The 21,230-nt window shown below is 35.0% G+C and overlaps 2 protein-coding genes across 2 annotated transcripts; both read left to right on the plus strand.

The window, feature by feature from the left end:
• Positions 1-5,925: 5,925 nt before the first annotated feature.
• On the plus strand, positions 5,926-20,720 carry LOC143196299 (uncharacterized). Its single transcript, XM_076403962.1, has 6 exons — positions 5,926-6,060; positions 6,695-7,360; positions 13,827-13,915; positions 15,656-16,154; positions 17,245-17,888; positions 20,008-20,720. Exons 1-6 carry the CDS (start codon positions 6,049-6,051, stop codon positions 20,654-20,656), a joined length of 2,559 nt encoding a protein of 852 aa, XP_076260077.1. The 5' UTR covers positions 5,926-6,048; the 3' UTR covers positions 20,657-20,720.
• Positions 11,837-12,795, plus strand: LOC143195376 (cuticle protein). Its single transcript, XM_076402443.1, has 2 exons — positions 11,837-11,972; positions 12,030-12,795. Exons 1-2 carry the CDS (start codon positions 11,961-11,963, stop codon positions 12,708-12,710), a joined length of 693 nt encoding a protein of 230 aa, XP_076258558.1. The 5' UTR covers positions 11,837-11,960; the 3' UTR covers positions 12,711-12,795.
• Positions 20,721-21,230: the final 510 nt, after the last annotated feature.

Consider the following 21,230-nt stretch of genomic DNA (forward strand, 5'->3'; position numbering starts at 1 on the left):
GATAAGCCGAAGAAAGTTCAAACCCTTATTACTAAATCTTTATGGAAGAACGCATGTGTCGCAAACTGTCAAAAGAAGTAAAAATGAGATCAAGTGATTTTGCAATATGAGAACGTTCGGTCACGTCTTGCAAAATCGCTAAATTGTATCTAAGTTAACGATATATAACTCTTTAAATAATAATATAAACTTTAAAGTTTCAAAAAAATCCCCAAAACTTATTTATACTTCCCAGAGTACCAACGAGTTATTATTTCCTAGAATGTCGAAATAAACGAATGCTATTTTAAGTCCTGTATCCTGATATCTTTCGGGCTTTGTTCTTCAACACTGACCGCCAAACGCGAGACAAGAATCAAAGCTAGCCTTGACAAGGTCGATTTTGGTCTGTCCACGTCCGTATGGTGAAAGGCTCTAAGTGGTTGTTGTGTAGTACCACGCCTAACATTTTGGGACACTCGTGTACCGGTATATTGACGCACTAAATCGGAAGATCATTATGGCCGGTTACGCACTACATATTTGCTTTTCAATGTCATATAAATATTTAAATTCTACGAATCCTTCTTAGAGTATTTTCCCGCTCGTCTGATTCTTGCTGTCAAAAATTATCCAAATCGAATAGAATTTAAAACGATTTTTTCTTGGTTAATCATATTCTGTTATCTAGATTAACAAGGCGTTACTATTGTTTATTATTCTCTTTTTTGCAGTTGTTGAACAACGTATAAATATCAAATGACAATATAATATAATTATGCTATATTCACTTTCTTTCGATTTTCAATTATATCGATTTTTGTAATAAAATGCTTGAATTGGAAGTTGTTTTAATTGTTATAATATCATAAAAAGGGCAAGAACCTTAAGAGTAAAAGTCCTTTTGGACATCTTTATCAGTGACCTTTTTTGATTACATAAGAATTTAGGTTAACCCTTTTGGATCACAAAATAGAGTTAATTTGGTTTACAAATTTTTTTTTTACATCAAACCATGTTATCCACACTGATATTAAAAATATTTAGTAATTCAGCTGAATCTAAAAGAAACAATGTAAAAAATGAGGTGACGACGACAAATCAAGTTATGGTCCTTTTAATAATGGAAGGTTTATGTTAAATCAGCAAGAATTTTTTGTAGCATTCTTTATTATATTTTATTAATTCTTTATTATTTCAAACAATAACAAATAATGAACTAATTTATTACTACTTTTCTTTTGTGTCTTAATTCACAAGCACTATGAATTTTCTAAACCGAAATAAAATCAGACTAATTTAAACTAAAGTCAATACTTATACGTTTCAAGCTCATAAATCAATTAAAATTAATTTCAATCTCCTGATGACATGTTGTCTAATAACTGTATTAATTTCACATGCTGTGATTTAGTAACCTTCTTTCAGGTTTTGCTGCATACGCTGTCTTGGATAACTACGGTCAATTCAAAGTTTTTTTAGTAATGCGTAATGGATATTTGTGACGTCCAAACATTACAATGTTGCCGCATCAACTCTGAGTTTTAATTCAGTTGGCTTTGACATACAAAAAAATTCTAATCTAAATAAAATAATTGAACAAAAATGTTATCAAATATAATTTATTTTAACATTATAGTATATCTGAAAACTACAGTTAATTATACAGCCACAATAATTTATAGGAAGAGTTAAAATCTCTTATCACTATTGCTTTCAAGAGTATATCGCCGTTTGGTTGTCAGATGTACGCTAAATTATTCAAAATATTAGTTATAATTATTACAGGTTATAAATCGGCAAACATTATTTTAGCCCTTTGATTATTTTTATAATTTGAGTCGCCGCCTAATAATAAATCATATTACTTTGTTTGAAAATGCAGAAAACAATAGATATTCAGGGTCACAAATTGATTGTGCCTTTAACAGGTTTTAACCCCCTTTTGCTGGTAAATTCCGTTAGAGTGGTAATTATTGATGATATTAAATAATATAAGTCCCTACAATTTTATTGAAAATATTTTTTAGCGGGTTACTGCCGGAATAAATATTACTGTGAGTACTGTGAATAACATCGCTTACAAAATGAAGAATAATAAGTTAGATTCACCCAAGAAAACCCGTCTACATACAAAGTGGGTGACGAATCTTGACCATCTTGATATTGGCTCTATTCGAGACCAAATATACGAAATGTATCAGGACAGTAAGTACACAAACTATTTTATCGATATAAACATAATTTAATAAAATCATTTTAGAGAAAATTGTCTGTCTGAAAAGTATACATAAAAGAATTAGGGACATGCAGCTTTTTGAGGGATGTAAGACCTCCTTTTATACACTCTTACAGGGCATAGGGTTTAAATGGTGTAAAGATAACCCTCGAGAGGTCACTCTTGGCAGGACGGTAACGAAAAAATAGTAAAGACAACAAAAATTGATGGAAAAAGGTAAAAGTTACAATAGCATTCGATTAGGTTTTGTTGATCATTATATTTATTAATAATTAATTGCAGATATATTGCTGGTCGAGAAGGATATTCCATCAAAAACTGTTTGGATATATGGAAGGAAGCATTGTCAACCATAACACCTTGTGTTTGGATGGACTCGATTAGACATACAGAGGCAGTAATTGATAAATGGTGGAATTGTGAACATGTTTCATACAGATTAGAAACTAACAGTTTAGTGATTGAATTGGACAATGAGTGGGAAAGTGAAAGTGGCTGAAGGAAACTTTCAGGATATGTGATAATGCTGTGCAATGCTAGAAATTCCTGAGACATAGTGATGAGAGTGGAAACAACTAAAAGGTATGCACATAATTAATTGAATATAACTGTAAAGAATGGTATTGTAGGGCGTGAAAGATTTGTGTGCTGATTTGATTGTAATTGTTCAAAATTAAACATGAGCATTAGGTTACAACGTATGAGGAGAGAATGAATACTAACTGTTTTGTAGAAATGGTAAATGTATAAGACAAAATTCAGTGATTAATTTTATGAAGAATGGTGTACACAAATAGTAGAAGAAGAAATAAAATATACAGTGATACCAAAATGACGTGACAAGTAAAAACATCATTGAAGGAAACAAGAACTAAACGAAAAAATTAAATATTCTCTATCTCGAATGAAAGTAAAATACGTTTCTCAGAAATACAATTGTTAATTAGGTGGATTAGGTCTCCAGGGAGATACCACTACATAAAAAAACGCGCCTAGAATCTCTAGCTCATGGATGATGTGGAAAAGAATTTAATGTAAATAAAACAAATCTAACCTACAAACTATTATAGCCGTGTTCTTAATTGTAGTTTTAAGTCCCTCGATAATATATGCATTAGATTTACTATAATGTTTAAAAAAACTTTGAATGGCCTATAGATCCATTTCATTTCGAGGTTATCGTATAGTGGGTTACGTAGCAATAAGCACTGGTACTTAATGGTAGAACTTTTTTTTTGACATCGTTGGTTTACTAGATAATTTGGTTACTCATTGCAACCCTATATTAATTTATAAACAATCTCTTTAACCTTAGGTCAAGACGATTATCTTCTTTAATCTGCTCAGTTTTTTTTTGTTAAATATGATGTTTCCAACTTAATATATCATGGAGATGGACACGACGGCATTTTGCTGTGACATTTTGAAAAATACAAGCTATTTTAGTAAGCAATTTTTGTATTAATGAATACTTAAAAAGTGATATATGCTATATCCTTGATATAGTACTTTTCATTGTTACGTGGCTGTTAAAGTTGAATGAGAAAATCAAGATAAAAGAATTGTCTCCTGAATACCTTTTTTTTAAGTTTATTCCACCTTGTTAGTGAATATAGTACTATTTATTAATGATACTATTACTAGTTAATGTTTATTAATGATACTATTTATTTAAATTAACAAGGTGTTGCATACATAATTTTTTTTCTTGAATATGTTGGTATAACGTAATTAATGGTTATTGTCTGGTAAATGGATGGCGCAAGGATGTGTGTGTGTCGACAGACATCAGTGTAAAAGCTAACAAAAAAATAGACATTCGTCAGTTGAGTGAACAACATTTGGAGTTTAAAGTGATTAAAACCCATGTACAATGGATATACTTCATTTGTTAGTGACGCAGAAACTATACAGTTTACTAACATTTCTAGAAATAATCTGCAAGATCTCAAGGCTTAAAACTTGAAACTAAACTTGGTGCGAATTGTCTAGTGTTAATAGTTATTTTTCCATCATATTCCGTCCCATTCGGAATAATAATGCAATTCAATAGTTTCCTGTCTTCAAGGCAGTTGTTGAATTCCACTTCCAAATAGACTTTATTAAAAAGTATATTAAATATTTTATTAAAAATTCAAACGGTCATGTCCTGCAAAATGGCGAAGGTGCTTTATACACATATTTCTTGTTAATAGATTGTTGATAACAGTAGAAATTTATTTGAAAACTTTTTGCAAAATAAATCTTGACAAATCCGGGTGAATGTATTTAAGGTTTATTAAAATAGCGTGTTTCAATGAATCGGAAGATTATTTTTTACTTATTTTTTATTTTGATGTATAGTGATGATAATGATGATGACAGAAGTATACATAAGTGATATTGTGCGATTAACGTAACATTGGTTTCTTAAGAATACATGGTGTCTTTATGCTAAACTACAAGATATGATGAGTGGGATATTTAGTTGTTATTCAAGTCACTATTTTCTTAAAATAAAAGTTTTCAAATACGACGGAATCTGTTGTCTTGTAACTTTTAGTTGACGAAATTGAGAAATATAGGATAATGTTTAACCTATAACTGAAACGTCATATTTTCTGGAGAAATCGCTTAAATTAACGGATAGAAAGCTGTTAAGTTACATTATGATCAATGATGGAATGTTTTAAAATACGAAATACAAAATAATTTTATGTAGTGTATTTGAAATATAAAATACAAAATACAGCATTTTAATTATTTCTTTAGATACAAAATATAAATAACAAAATACAGTCACTAACAGCCAGCCTATTAATCGCTAAAGGAAGAATTTCTTTCGAAGAACACTAGATTTTTAAATGTACTATTAGACCAAAAGCCTCTTATTTAGGAATGAATAAAACTTATTAAAGGAAACAATATTTCTGCAGCTGATTTCGTTGGCGCAGTGGTCAAGGCGACAGGACGGTTCTCCTACTGTTGCGATAGTCGCGGGTTCGAATCCTGCTGGGGCATGGATGTACTTTATGTTTGTTATTGTAATTGTAAATACCTTTAGACAATAGTAAATCCGGCAAGGAATAACTATCCATTAAATGTTCTTTCTAAGCTCTCTTTTAGTTGTTGTAGAGTAATAGTAAAATGCTTCAAACTGAAATCCTGCAGCCGATCTAATTTGGTTTTAACAGACATTAACGGACATGTCAAAGTAGGCAGGACTTTGCTATACTAATATTGGTTACTGTGAATGTAATTTAAAGTTGTTGAAAATGGTTTCAATGAATTCCTCCAAGTATTCTAGTCCTATTGTCAACAGAGTGTAGTCTCGATAGAGTGTACCAAATATGTGTTTTACTTTAATGTATAATGTATGTACGCTACTTTATATTATAATATTACGCTATATCGTAGATTATAATAAAATATATAATAGATCTTGCTTCATTTGTGTACTATTAATCATAATTAGTGTAAAACATTTAGTTATATGAAATTTGATAGTCAATAAAAAGTCATAATCTAAGCACTAAATACTATATTAAACAAATTCTAATGATAAGAAGAAAATTCGTTCTAATTTCGACGCATTTTTTTTCGCCAAAGGTAATCCGCCAAATTTGAAAAGAACTGACCATTAAAAAATTGCTTGACCTTGCCCACATACACATTGACCATCAATCAAGGCATACGCGTTTCAGGCTTCTGTTTCGGTGAAAGGTCCTGAAGCGGCCAGCAATGGACCACCGACGACCACACCCTGCTTGTCCTGTTGTGGGTACGTCGGTATATAAGCCGAAATCATAATGTACTTCTTCAGTTAATCTCACATTAGCTAAATCAGAAACATGGCTTTCAAGGTACGTAGGCAATCGTTTGGTGAACCAGTTGGTGGATATTACGACATTTTTCGAAAAGTTTTAATAGTTGTTTTTGGTGGAATAATCGTGAATTTATTTTTTCATTAATTAACTATTATTCTTAGATATTCAAATAATTTTTATATATCAAATTATTTTATTTTCTTAGATGGTCTAAAATTTGTTTGTAACATTTTCTACACATATACCTATATATAAAATATGTTATCCTGTCAAAAATTGTGTCCAGTGTTGGTGAGCCTCAAACAATTTCTGCTCAATTGCTGATTTTTCGTTATTATTCATTTATTATATCGAATTTTGTAAATATTTTTCACTATAGCTGATGTTTTACACTAAACTGAACCATTTCCCTGACCAGTCTTAAAGTCACCAAAAGAATACAGTCTATATAGTATTTGGTCATGATATAAGTTATAGAGCTCTCAACATGTGCCTTATTTTTCATATGTTGCAGTGTATTTTTAAATCGACTAAATTAACATAAAATCTTAATTTCTTAGATGCATTTAAATATATGTTTTCCAATTTCAAAATATTAATGGGTTATATAATGTGAAATTGCTTATTTTCTCTTCACAAATGTAATAACTAATGATTTATCTCTTTGCAGTTTGTAGTATTCGCCGCTTTCGTAGCTGTAGCCCGTGCTGGTTATGCTCCAGCTCCATTGGCTTACGCCGCTGCCCCAGCTTTGGCTTACGCTGCTCCAGTAGCCAAGATCGCCGCCCCAGTAGCCTATGCTGCCCCCGTAGCTAAGGCCGTTGTTGCTGAAGCTGACGCTCCAGCTCACTACGACTACGGATACTCCGTCAGCGACCCCCATACCGGAGATGTCAAATCCCAACAAGAATCCAGACGTGGTGATGTTGTCAAAGGCAGCTACTCCTTGGTTGATGCCGATGGTACCAAGAGAACCGTAGAATACTCCGCCGATGCTCACAACGGTTTCAACGCTGTTGTTTCCAAGGAAGGTCCAGTTGTTGCCCCAGTAGTCGCCAAAGTAGCCTACGCTGCCGCCCCAGCTCCAGTTGTCGCTAAAGTAGCCGCCCCAGTAGCTTACGCCGCCCCAGCTGCCGTATCCTATGCTGCTCCAGCTCCAGTAGTAGCCAAGGTTGCCGCTCCACTGGCCTATGCTGCCCCAGCTCAAGTAGCCTACGCCGCTCCAGCTCCAGTAGCTTACTCTGCCCCAGCTCCAGTAGCCTACTCTGCCTACTCCGCCCCAGCCCCAGTAGTAGCTAAAGTAGCCGCCCCTTACGCCTACGCCGCCCCATCTTACTACCACTAAGACAATCTGACCACGTTAATTATTCTGTAAATAGCCATAAAGTAATTTATTCTTGAAGCCATACCAAAATACATGGATATATAGATATCATAGTTTTATTACCTCACTAAAAATTATCACTAAAATATTAGATCCTTGTACGATTTTCGATCAACGATATATATTGGTTAAAACGCGAATTATTTCGATTTCGCGAATTATTATTATATACAGCTGTTAAGTTCGATGGTCATCACATCAAATAGCAGTTTTCTATTTGTTATTATTGAGTGTATTATCAATACATCATACAATATAAAGATATATTCCCTTAAATTGAACCATATTATAACATAATTCAACTGTGCTGGAATGTAGTAGAAAATAGCAACAAAATATAGCAAATAATGTACGATTTCTTCTCCTCTATCCTACTTTCCAAATCCAGATTCTGTTTATTTTTACCCGACTTGCTAATATTTGTAAATTCACCCATTCTCATCTGCCAAGTGGAGACCCTGCCCACACAGTGGTTCTCTTTACTCAGTATGCCATCATTACATTTTGTTATATGTTATTTTTATTATATGTTCAATATTGTGATCATAACCATATACAACTACCGTCGTAGTCGTCAAATAATACATATATGTTGAGGAACTTGAACTTCTTAAGCTATAGGAACTTATAGCTATGTTTTTCCGTCAATTGTTGGTTTTGGTTTAAATGATTCAAAAGTGGTGGTTTTGATGGCACTAGGAAAGAACGATCTGGTGGACCAAAAAGTTCGAAGACCATCAAATTCAGGACTTATTGAATGAAAGTCCAGCAATGAATGAAAGAGGCAACTGAGCAGTTGCTGAAAAGATCCAAAAGAATCTACTAGTACAGAAAATTATACTTTAAACCGTTTTATATATGATGGTTTTATTATTTGTCAGGCAGATAAAACACAAACAAAGGAAAGGAAATGATGAAAAAGGAATGACTGTCGATGCTTATTGTAATTATTCGCACGTGGTTCTGCTTATGTGCTACAATAAACCGCTTCAGGAACATCGTTTTGAGTAGATTGAGTAGATTAGAACTAAGGGGATTTAAAAGAAATTACAGAAATCGAATTCAATAACTCTTTTAAAAAAATGTCGGTTCAAATATATATTATCCTAGGTTGATTACTTCGAAAGAAGCGAAATACATTTAAAAAAGCTCTTGTTATTATTTGGTAATAATATAGAAGATTTAAAAATATTATAAATATTTTTTTCTAAAACATTTCTAACATTTTCAATCTTTTTATTGAATAATCAATCATCTGGTTAATCAGTATGCCGCACAACTCTTTTTTTACCTGAAAAGCAATGAAACTGCTATGTTGAAACGGTTCAATAGAGAATTTTTAGTCTGTTCGTTTGATATCAATTTTCTGTCGAATATTTCCTGGATACATATCATGTAAAGGTCTCGAAACTGTCGATGCATCAGCTGATAAGTTGTCTGAAAGTTTTTGAGAGTTTTAGTTGTATTGCACTTTATTGTCTTAGGACCTTTTTGGTCCTCCAGGCCACTCTTTGTTGACATTGACATCAAAAATCAATAGTCAAATCCAAAACCGGCAATATGCAATATGACGGAGCAGCGTTAGTTTCTCAAAGTTGGTTTCGGCCACAGATTTCTTCAAATCAAACTAACAAACAAATCATTCCTACGCATTTCGTGACTGAGGCTAGTCTCTTTAACGTGAATAACTTAATAACACTAAAGGGAGAGCTATTATTTTATATAGAGAAACCTGAGAAACATAGAATGTAATAGCTGCGTTAGTGGTTTACAATAGATATCGTTCTACAAAATACACGACATTGTTGCTAACATTATTCACTACTTATAATAAAAAAACATTAAGAGCATAAATATAGACTTTTTGAAGTAGTTTCCTTTCTTAACAACACTACTAGAATACCTTTAGAATATTAAAAGGTCAATTGAAAAGTCCCATGCCTGACACATAGATGGCGCTACTAGAATTAAATCCATATGTTTTTTAGTAAGCCCTAACCGTCAAAAGATGCGTGTATAAATTTGACAGCTGTCGGATCATTAGTTTGTGAATTATAGCATTTTGAGTGAAGCAACTTTTGTTATTGTGAAAAAAATAGATAAAAAGGAATTTCGCGTGTTCATAAAATATTGATTTTTGAAGGAAAAAAATACAGTTGAAGCAAAAACTTGGCTTGATGCCGAGTTTCCCGGCACTGCTCCAGGAAAATCAATCATCAAAGATTGGTATGCTAAGTTTAAACGTGGTGAAATGAGCACCGAATACGGTGAACGCAGTGGACGCCCAAAAGAGGTTGTTACAGCCGAAAACATTTAAAAAATCCACAAAATGATTTTGAGTGACCCTAAATTAAAATTTAATGAAATAGCAGACACTCTAAAAATATCAATTGAACGTGTACATCATATCATTCACGAATATTTGTGTATGAGAAAGTTCTGTGCAAAGTGGGTGCCCCCTTTTTTGGGTGGGAGCTCACTTTACACCAAAAATAACGACGAGTTGATGATTCGGAGCAGTGGTTAAAGATGATCAAGCGTAATAAACCCGAATTTTTGCATCAATGTGTGACTCTGGATTAAACATGGCTCCATCATTTCAGTCGGAAGTCCAATCGACTGTCATCCGAGTGGACTGCACACGATGCACCTGCTCCAAAGCGTTGAAAAACGCAACGTTATGGCGTCTGTATTTTGGGATGCACATGGAATAATTTTCATTGACTACCTTGAAAAAGAAAGGACCATCAACAGCGACTGTTACATAGCGTTATTGGATCCTTTGAAGTACGAAATCGTGCTGCTTCACCAAGAAAATGCACCGTGTCACAAGTCAGAGCAAACGATAACAAAAATCAATGAATTGGGCTTCCAATATCTTCCTCACCCACCGAATTCTCCAGATCTGCCTACCACCGACTATTTCCTGTTCTCATATCTCAAAAGAATGCTCGCTGGGAAGAAATTTTCGTCGAATGAAAAAGCCAAAGCTGAGGCCTACAAAAACGGTATCGAAACCTTGGAGGCTCGCTATAATCAGTGTATCATCCTTAAAGGGAATTATGTTGAATAAAAAAAAATATTTTGCCAAAAAAAGTGTTTTACTATGATAGGCCGGGGAATTTTCAATTGACCTGTTAATTATCTAAAAAAGACTTACAAGAAAGCTGAGGAAAGTAAATATATAGTTGAAAGACAAAATAGATTATCCTGATCAGGTTATCTCTTTTTATTTGCATGTTCAGCATACATTTTATCTTATTATAGAACGCTTCATTAAATCGGTTGGTCTTAAAATTCAACTATTTCGTGATTATAACTAACCGATAATATTCTATAATGGTTATTATTTATTCAATTTTCGCTTTTCTACAAGAAAACACAAAATTATACTTTGCATATATAATTGCAACTTATTTAAATGTTATGGAAATTTGTCGTGTCTGCTAACATACCAGGATATTGTGGAGGTTCTTGTAAAGATGATGGATATTTTATTATGATAAAAGGAATCCTAATAGGATCAATTGAGAGAAACTTTGACTTAATTATCAGCCGTCTGTAACATTTATCTGACAGCAAACATTAAATGTAGTAAAAGTGTAATTCAATTTTCTTTTTTTTTTCATAGAGATTCATAGACGATTCATAGTGGTGTATAAATGTGTTTATTTTGAATATTGATCGAAATCGTTCCAATTTTGGTAAAGATGACAGATATAGTGGAAAATTAATCTTAGCTTTGTTTCTAAGTTAATTTCTCGTTAGTTTTAGTGTCAATGTAGTAAGTAAGATTAATACAGATGACTAGCCAGCTTGGTGGCGCAGTGGTACAGGCGATGGGACAAGTCCTCCTACTGTTGCGATAGCCGTGGGTTCGAATCCTGCTGGGGCATGGTTGTAAATTTATGTTTGTGATTGTTTAAAATTTGTGAATGTTCTAGGCAAGACTGTAAAATCCGACAAGGAAAATGAGACTTTAAACTATATAATTTTATATATATATATATATATATATATATATATATATATATATATATATATATATATATAATACCGATGACTGTGATTCGGATGCCACATTAGGCCCAGAACGGAAACATTTGGTAAACATTAGATTTAAATTAAATTATCATCATTTATACATACAATTTTTGATAAGAAAATAATGAAGAAAAATATTAACAAAAATCATATTAATCATTTTATCATAATTAGTATGTTAATTCTTAGTCGATTGTTTTAAATATCATAAAATTTCGGCCGTAATATTAAATGTATTATGTTAAACATATGCAAGAATTTAAAACGTATGTAAGTTTGATAACGATATTTTGAAAGTAGGAAATATTGTTTCCTTGAGACCCAAATATATTCTCGAGAGCGTTCTAATTTATAAAAATTGTTCAAGGATTGCGAATTCTTTCTTTATTAATTGATTAGTGAAAATTATTGGTGCAAACCACGCCCACTCGTGTCGAGTTGATTTTGATATATAAACCGATACGGTTTCATCTAAAAATCAGTTGATTCTGTAGTCAAACTAATAAACATGGCTTTCAAAGTAAGTGAGATTGGGTGTGTTTTTAATGTGACAGATTTTTAATATGTTTCTTTTTAGTTTGTAGTATTCGCCGCCTTCGTAGCTGTAGCCCGCGCTGGTTACTTAGCTGCCCCAGTAGCTTACGCTCCAGTAGCCAAGGTATTGGCTCCAGAACCAACGGCCCCAGCTCACTATGATTTCGGATACGCTGTTAGCGACCCTCATACCGGAGATGTAAAATCCCAACAAGAATCCAGACGTGGAGATGTTGTAAAAGGCAGCTACTCCTTGGTAGATGCTGATGGTACCAAGAGAACCGTCGAATATACCTCTGATGCCCACAGTGGTTTCAACGCTGTAGTCTCCAAGGAAGGTCCAGCTAAAGTAGCCGCTCCAGTAGCTGTATCTTACGCTGCTCCAGCTCCAGTTGTTGCTAAAGTAGCCGTCCCAGCCCCAGCTCCAGTAGCCGTATCCTATGCTGCCCCAGCCCCAGTAGTCGCTAAAGTAGCCGCTCCAGCTCCAGCTCTATCTTATGCTGCCCCAGCCCCAGTAGCGGTATCCTACTCTGCCCCAGCTCCAGTAGCCGTATCTTACGCTGCCCCAGCTCCAGTTGTAGCTAAAGTAGCTCTGCCAGCTCCAGCTCCAGTAGCTTACTCCGTAGCTGCCCCAGTAGCCTATGCTGCTCCAGCTCCAGTAGCTTATGCCGCCGCTGCCCCAGTAGCCAAATACGCCTACTCTGCTCCAGCCTACTATCATTAAGAAACTGTAATTCACTTTGTGTAAATAGATGTAAAATAATTTATTTGCAATATCGTACCAAAAAGAAAAAACAAAATAAAAATGACTGGATAAAATACTGATAAAATATATTGTTTTATTTCAAAAATATATTTAACCAATAAAAAATACTTTTGAAGGCAAAATTAAGAGAGAAAACAATTTTTTTCTTTACAATTTTCAGATATTGTGAGTTTATTGGTAAGAGTCAGATGACCAGAGTGCTGATGAGCTGTGAAATGAACCTTCTTTCACAATATCTGTATAATTTTTTGTTAGGTCAGGTCCGAGTTGTTTTATGTCATCTATGAATAGGAAGTTATTTAGAATTTGTTATAAATAGATTAATGGTTGTTCTAGGAGAATTAAGTTTAAAAGGTAGTGTTAAAGTCAAAGTTTTAATATACATGTATATATGTGAACACACTACGAGAGTACTACAGAGACAAGCACATATAGCGGTTATTCCCAAGAAAGGAGCAAAATCATCTCCATCTGACTACAGGCCTATCAGCCTTCTCAGTGCCATTTCGAAGCTTGCCGAGAGGGCAATACTCTACACTTTCAACTGTTTCATAAAGGAAAACAACATGATTCCTGTTGAACAATTCGGCTTTCGCGCTCACCACTCATCCGTCCATCGGACTACCCGTCTGGCCGCCATCACGCTCTTGACCAACGTAAAAAGCTTGAAGTAGTCTTTTGGACCTAACCAAAGCCTTCGACAAGGTCTGGCACGATGTTTTGATCGCAAAACGCGTGTGGTTAGGCCTCTCAGAAGACCCAACCGCTCTCATCAAGTCCAATCTATCGGACAGATCTTTCTAGGTCAAGATCAGGAAAACACTTTCCAGTCGAAAACAAATCGATGCTGGCATACTTCAAGGTTCCTCGCTGACCCCAGCCTTATTTAACCTCTTTATTTCAGGTCTTCCGAGAAAAGAACACATTGAGGTCGCGTTTTACGTTGACGATACTGCTTTCTTCACGGCCGCCAGTTTCGAAGTTACAATTCACGAACGTTTACAGAAGCAGCTCGATCATGCGGTCAAGTGGTTCAAATTCTGGAGGTTGCAAATCAACCCCCTGAAATTCCAGGCCATCATTTTCCACAAGAAACATCACGCACTGCGCATTTTGCAACTTAAGATCGACACCGGAATAATTCCATGGATGGATAACGTCACGTACCTAGGTCTCCACTTCGACCGACGGTTCGATTGGCATTCCCAAATTCAGAAAGCAATCCAGAAAGGTTCAGGGATAGCAAACCTGCTCTCTTCTCTGATCTGCCCTTCTAGCAGACTTTCCATTTCCATCTATTGCTTATTTTACAAGATGTTAATTCGGTTCGTACTTCTCTGCGGATATAATGTCTACTTTAAACGGCTTCAAGTTTTCCAAAATAAGCTCCTCAGGAGAATCTTAAACGCTCCATAGTTTGTCAGAAATAATCAAATTCATAGGGAAACTGTCAAATTCATGTTCTTCTGAAAACGCGCTTGTTCGCGAGCTGATCGACATGCTGGGAGCTTAGCACCGCTTTACTGTTAACCTCATCCCCTTTTCCAGTCTGAAACGACCTCATCCGTCGCTGCAGTCATAATTTTTGCCCCCATACGACGGTATCCAGTCGTGCGTTAACTCAAGTTCGCGAATTAATAGAATCGCCGGTGCCCAATAACCGCTGCCAGATCAGCGGGTGCCATATCCCCAAATTTAATGCAATAGCAGTAACGATCTATAGTGGTCAAATGTGAGGCGGTTTCGGTTTAGTGTATTGGTAAGCGCAGAGGCAGTCCCACATAACCTGGTCCAACTTGTCACTCCAGGGCAAGTCTCCGAGACCAGGTATGCGTCATGCATTCCACCGCCTGGTTTCAGGCCAGAATAAAAAAAAAACTACGACAACATTAAATATTAACCTTTCCGTGACTTTCCGTTCCAGGGTATTTTAGGTACCCCAAATAGGGTTTATTTTTAATAATTTTCTGAATAATTTTTTGATTTTTTCCTTCCAGATAATCCTAGAAAATATATTACTAAGACCATTTTTAAACAAATAGTTGATTTAGTGGGAAGCATAGAACGAAAAACTGAATTTAATTACCTAGGGTATCCTTCGTTTTCCTGTACAACCTGCAGCCTATCGATATCCTACGCCCATACTACACGTCTTATCCTGAGACATAAAGAATATTCATGTGTTCGTTTAACTAGAACATGGTCATTTAGGATTTTTGCTGATGATTGATGCCTATATCATATATACTAAAAATGTTTACAATTGGAAATGTAATGACCAAAGTAGATGACGAATTCTTTTATAAAACTTTGGCTAAGAACTTGCATTCCCAAACGTTCTAAACAGGAAACAAAATGCTTTGCAGAAAGTTATGTATAATTTACATAAGTTGTCGAGGGTTTAGCTTGGTGCTGTTCATTACAAGCTATTTAAATGATTATTAATACGAAATGGGATCCAGGGTATTATGGTCGGTTAGAGCATTAATATGGAAATAAAGGCGTTTTGATTCCTGCATTCAGCAGACAATAGCTCTTTCTATTGCCGCTTATCTTAATTGATGTCGTATCTTCTGAGTGCGTACTACGTCTGTGAAGATAACTGGAAATAAATTAACTGAAATAATTTGTCATTTTGAAATAAGTCGTCTCACTTTCTCGTCAGCATTTTTTTAATGACAAAATATTCGGACTATGGTAAACAAATTTAGGTCTGGTATGGTAAACAAAAACTCTTATATTCTTGGAAGACGTGCAAGAACAATATGTTTATTGAAGTTAAGTGTAGTTATATATAATAATAAAGTAAAACTTTTAGCACACTAAATCAATTTTTTCATATCCGGAAATGTTGGTTTAATATTCGCGAACATATTGAACACCCTAGTGACTATGTAATAAAGAGATCCAAAAGCTGTAGCAGCCCCAGTAGCTTACGCTCCAGTAGCCAAAGTTTTGGCTCCAGAACCAACCGCCCCAGCTCATTATGATTTCGGATACGACGTCAGCGACCCTCATACCGGAGATGTAAAATCCCAACAAGAATCCAGACGTGGAGATGTTGTAAAAGGAAGCTACTCCTTGGTAGATGCTGATGGTACCAAGAGGACGGTCAAATATTCTTCTGATGCCCACAGTGGTTTCAACGCTGTAGTCTCCAAGGAAGGTCAAGCTAAAGTAGCCGCTCCAGTAGCTGTATCTTACGCTGCTCCAGCTCCAGTTGTTACTAAAGTAGCTGCCCCAGTAATCTACGCCACGCCAGCCCCAGTAGTCGCTAAAGTAGCTGCTCCAGTTACTTACATTTACTCGGCTTCAGCTCCAGTAGCCCTCTCTTATGCTGCCCCAAGACCAGCTCTAGTAGCTGATTCTGCAGCTGCCCCAGTAGCTTATCCAGCTCCAGCTGTAGCCAAATACACTTACTCTGTCCCAGCCTACTACCATTAAGACATGCGAACTGATTTATTATAAATTGTTGTATTAATTTATTTAAATATACCAAATATTGAATAAAGCCACTCATATTTTATCAGAATTTATTCTTTTACTTCCTTTAACCAATACCAGCGTTGCTTATAAACTGAACCAGCAAATATGTTTTAAAGACAATTTTGGCATTCTGGTCTAATTTTAATATGTACATGTATATAACAATTTTTAATATTTATTTCAATTATTGTTAAAATCGTTAAATACCTCGATCAATATGTTACAATAGACACATTTCTTATATTTTTATATTCTAAAATATTTTAACAAGATGGTGTCAAAAATTAAACATATATTAGTTAAAACGAAACATAAACTAAAGCTACATTTTACATATTTACGTAAAAAACTGTAACTGTTCAAGACAATGAGGCCTGGCTATATTGTGAAATGAAGGAAACATTTGATCACTAAATATATTAAACTTAATATATATTTAACTGTGAATGCGGAAATATTTAATTAAAATAAATAATTAAGACTATTTTTTAAAACATAAAATTAACAATTAGAAATACTAATCTCGTACTCGTTTTGCTTGTGTATTAATGCAAGTACAAATGAAACAGTAGTAATACATTAATTTGTAAATTAAGACTGTACTAAGCATATTGAATATAAGATATAAATATCTTTGTTTGGAAGAAAATTAACTTAAAAAAGCTAAAAATGATTTTTAGAATAATTCTCGAAATAACTAATGGCAGATGGTTTTGTTGCTATTCCTAAGAATAGTTTATTGAACTCTTTACTATCACTACTCTTAAACCAAAAGTGAAAGATGCAACTCCGACTGAAATTGAAGGTTCCTAGAGTATGCGTTGTGTTGGTGTTAATGAAATAAATATACGTAAGCCACGCCTTTATCTAAATATTTCGCGGTATATAAAGTGGACAATTTGCTAATTTTAATCAGTTTAACAACTAAACTTAAACAAGAAACATGACTTTCAAAGTATGTTTGGATCTGTTAATTGGAATTTCTCTAATATATTTTTATTTTTAGTTCGTAGTATTCGCTGCTTTCGTAGCTGTAGCCCGTTCCGGTTACGTAGCTTCCCCAGCTGTATCCGTAGCTGCTCCAGTAGCTTACGCTCCAGTTGCCAAAGTTTTGGCTCCAGAACCAACCGCCCCAGCTCACTATGATTTTGGATATTCCGTCAGCGACCCCCACACCGGAGATGTAAAATCCCAACAAGAATCTAGACGTGGTGATGTTGTAAAAGGCAGCTACTCCTTGGTAGATGCTGATGGCACTAAGAGAACCGTCGAATATACCTCTGATGCTCACAATGGTTTCAACGCTGTAGTTTCCAAGGAAGGTCAAGCTAAAGTAGCCGCTCCAGTAGCTGTGTCTTACGCTGCTCCAGCTCCAATTGTTGCTAAAGCAGCTGCTCCAGTTACTTACACTTACTCTGCTCAAGCCCCAGTTGTCGCTAAAGTAGCTGCTCCAGTTACTTACAGTTATTCTGCTCCAGCTCCAGTTGTAGCTAAGGTAGCTGCTCCAGTAGCCGTCTCTTATGCTGCTCCAGCTCCAGTAGCTTATTCTGTAGCCACCCCAGTAGCTTACCCAGCCCCAGCTTCCGTAGTATACGCTACTCCAGCTCCAGCAGTGGCTAAATACACTTACTCTGCCCCAGCTTACTACCATTAAGCCATGTGAACTGATTTATTATAAATAGTTGTATTAATTTATTGAAAAATACCAAACGATGAATAAAGCTACGTATATTTTATCAGAATCTCCTTTTCTTACTTTTGTTAATCTATGCCGGTCTCTCATTTAAACTGGGCCAGCCAATTTGTTTTTGAAATACATACAATTTTAGTTATTTGGTTAAATTTTAATTTGTTGATAACTAATTTTTATAAGAAACTTCAAGTAAAAATGAAAAATCTCTGCCCCATTCACACTTTCAACTACTAAATTTGAGTCTCATGGATAGACATTTTATTGTGGAACGCAGTGACGAATACACTACTCTACATCCAATAAATTCGCTGTTTCGCAGAGCAGTGTCTTTGGTCCATTGTTATATATTCTCTGTACAGCTGACGTACCGACCTCAAAAACCACTATAACAACTTATGCTGACGATATGACGATTTTATCATTTCTCGAGGATAAAATATCAGCTACAAGGACCCTCTACCTTCATCTCAACAAAATTAATTTGTGGTTGAAAATACGGCCTATCAAGGCGAATAAAATAAAATCTACTCACCTGACATTCACCCTTCGTAGAAAGTCTTATCCGCAAGTAAATCTGAATAATCGCAACTCCTGCAAGCAGAGAATGTTAAATATCTGGGAATTCATTTAAACCCACGCTTAAATTATAAGAAACAGGAACTAATAAAGCGTAAACAACTTGTGCTTACACTGAACATGACTTATTGGCTTATAGGACGTAAATGGAAATTATTTTTGGATGATAAGATATTGCTGTTTAAGTCAATTGTTATGTCCTTATGGACGTGGGATACCGAACTGTGGGTTACTACAAGCAAATCCAAGAAAGCCATCCTTCAGACATTCCAAAATAAAGTGCTACGTGCCATCGCTGATATGTTATGTCAGTAACAACCTTATTCAGCGCCATATCCCTCTGCAAACCACAGCGAGTATGATCCGAAGTGTCAGTGCTAAGTACCCTGGAAAAGGTTAATACACCCAAATTCACTCGCCAAAAAATTCAATGTGTCCAGGGCCAGTGAAGTGCGTAAACAATTATAAGAATATCTGGCATATATAATTCATCTTCTATGTAATCAAGCAATTTGCATAACGTTAAACTGAGAACGTATATTAGTTAAAATTAAATTTAAGATAAAGTTGCATTTAATATATTAAGCATAGGGTACCAAAGCTAATGTACGTTGTGTATGGTTGAGACCTAGATACATCATTAAATGGATGACATAATTAAGACCTAAAACTTGTTAAATATTTTAAAAATCTTATCTCCTTAATACACATACTGTATAATTTCCTTCATCATTTGTTAAGTGGTCTTGACAATGATATTCTGAAAAATAAAATTGTGGTACTTCGACTAATCGAATCCTACTTGCTGTGAAATACTGCTGAAAATATGTAGAGAATGTACATCAATCACTACAAATTACAATAGTGTTTCCTACAGAATTTAGGTACAGAAACAGTAATATATATAATTATAAAACTCTTCAATTCAATAAAATTATTTTATATATACTAATTTTAAAATTTATGAACAGCTCGCTTAAATATATTCATTTAATAATACATTTCTATTTTTTAATATCATCTATTAATTGCAAATTATGAATTTGGATCAGACATAATATTATATTCTTGTTTAAAAGCAAATTTTCTTTCAAAAAACTAAAAACGATTCTATAAAAATTATCGTAATAATCAAGGGCAGATGTTATCAATATTTGGTCTTGCCGGAATTCCTAAAAATAGTTTAACGAACTTGTTATTATCACTACCCTTGAACCAAAAGTAACAGATGCAACTCAGAGTGAAATTGAAGGTTCCTAGAGTATGCGTTGTGTTGGTGTTAATGAAATAAATATACGTAAGCCACGCCTCTATCTAAATATTTCGCGGTATATAAAGACGACAATTTGCTAGTTTTAATCAGTTCAATAACTAAACTTAAACAAGAAACATGGCTTTCAAAGTATGTTTGGGTCTCTTAATTGGAATTTCTCTAATATATTTTTATTTTTAGTTCGTAGTATTCGCTGCTTTCGTAGCTGTAGCCCGTGCCGGTTACGTCGCTTCTCCAGCTGTAGCTGTAGCTGCTCCAGTAGCTTACGCCCCAGTAGCCAAAGTTTTGGCTCCAGAACCAACCGCCCCAGCTCACTATGATTTTGGATATTCCGTCAGCGACCCCCACACCGGAGATGTAAAATCCCAACAAGAATCTAGACGTGGTGATGTTGTAAAAGGCAGCTACTCCTTGGTAGATGCTGATGGTACCAAGAGAACCGTCGAATATACCTCTGATGCCCACAATGGTTTCAACGCTGTAGTCTCCAAGGAAGGTCAAGCTAAAGTAGCCGCTCCAGTAGCTGTATCTTACGCTGCCCCAGCTCCAGTTGTTGCCAAAGTAGCTGCCCCAGTAGTCTACGCCACTCCAGCTCCAGTCGTCGCTAAAGTAGCTGCTCCAGTTACTTACACTTACGCTGCTCCAGCCCCAGTTGTCGCTAAAGTAGCTGCTCCAGTAACTTACTCTTACTCTGCACCAGCCCCAGTTGTAACTAAGGTAGCTGCTCCAGTAGCACTCTCTTATGCTGCTCCAGCTCCAGTAACTTACTCTGTAGGCGCCCCAGTAGCTTACCCAGCTCCAGCTTCCGTAGTATACGCTACTCCAGCTCCAGCTGTAGCCAAATACACTTACTCTGCCCCAGCCTACTACCATTAAGCCATGTGAACTGATTGATTATAAATAGTTGTATTAATTTATTTAAAAATACCAAACGTTGAATAAAGCTACGTATATTTTATCAGCATCTGTTTTTCTTAATTCGTTAATCTATACCAGCGTCGCATAAAAATTGGACCAGCAAAGTATGTCTGAAAGACAAATTGCGTTTTTTGGTTGAATTTTATTATATGTTATATGTAATTCAACTTCTATGTAAAGAAACAATTTGCATAACTCTATATATTTAAAACATCTATTTGTTAAAACAAAACTTAAAATAAAGTTACAGATAATAGATTTAAACCAAAGGGTACCAAACCTAATTTAATTTGTATATGGTTCAAGATGATGAGACCTGGACACATCGTTAAATAGAGGACATAATTAAGACCTAAAATTTGTTTTATATTTGAAGAATATTATCTGCTTAATATATATATGCTGTGTAGTTTTCTTCAGTATTTAGGGGGCATCATCATTTTTAGGCATTTAACACCTTGACAATAATATTTTGAAAAATGAAATTGTGAGACATCGACTAATCCATCCCTATTGCTTGTGAGATACAGCT

The sequence above is a fragment of the Rhynchophorus ferrugineus genome, unplaced genomic scaffold (assembly GCF_030347505.1).
Source record: "Rhynchophorus ferrugineus isolate W39M unplaced genomic scaffold, kcgeb_rfMv2 rfM4, whole genome shotgun sequence".
NCBI lineage: Eukaryota > Metazoa > Arthropoda > Insecta > Coleoptera > Curculionidae > Rhynchophorus > Rhynchophorus ferrugineus.

Bases quoted from the DNA above. Each gene is read 5' to 3' on its own strand.
- LOC143196299 (XM_076403962.1), top strand. The intron at 13,916-15,655 runs GTACCTAGGTCT...TATGTAATAAAG, and splicing joins CCATGGATGGATAACGTCAC to AGATCCAAAAGCTGTAGCAG. The intron at 16,155-17,244 runs GTAGCCAAATAC...TTTTATTTTTAG, and splicing joins TAGCTTATCCAGCTCCAGCT to TTCGTAGTATTCGCTGCTTT.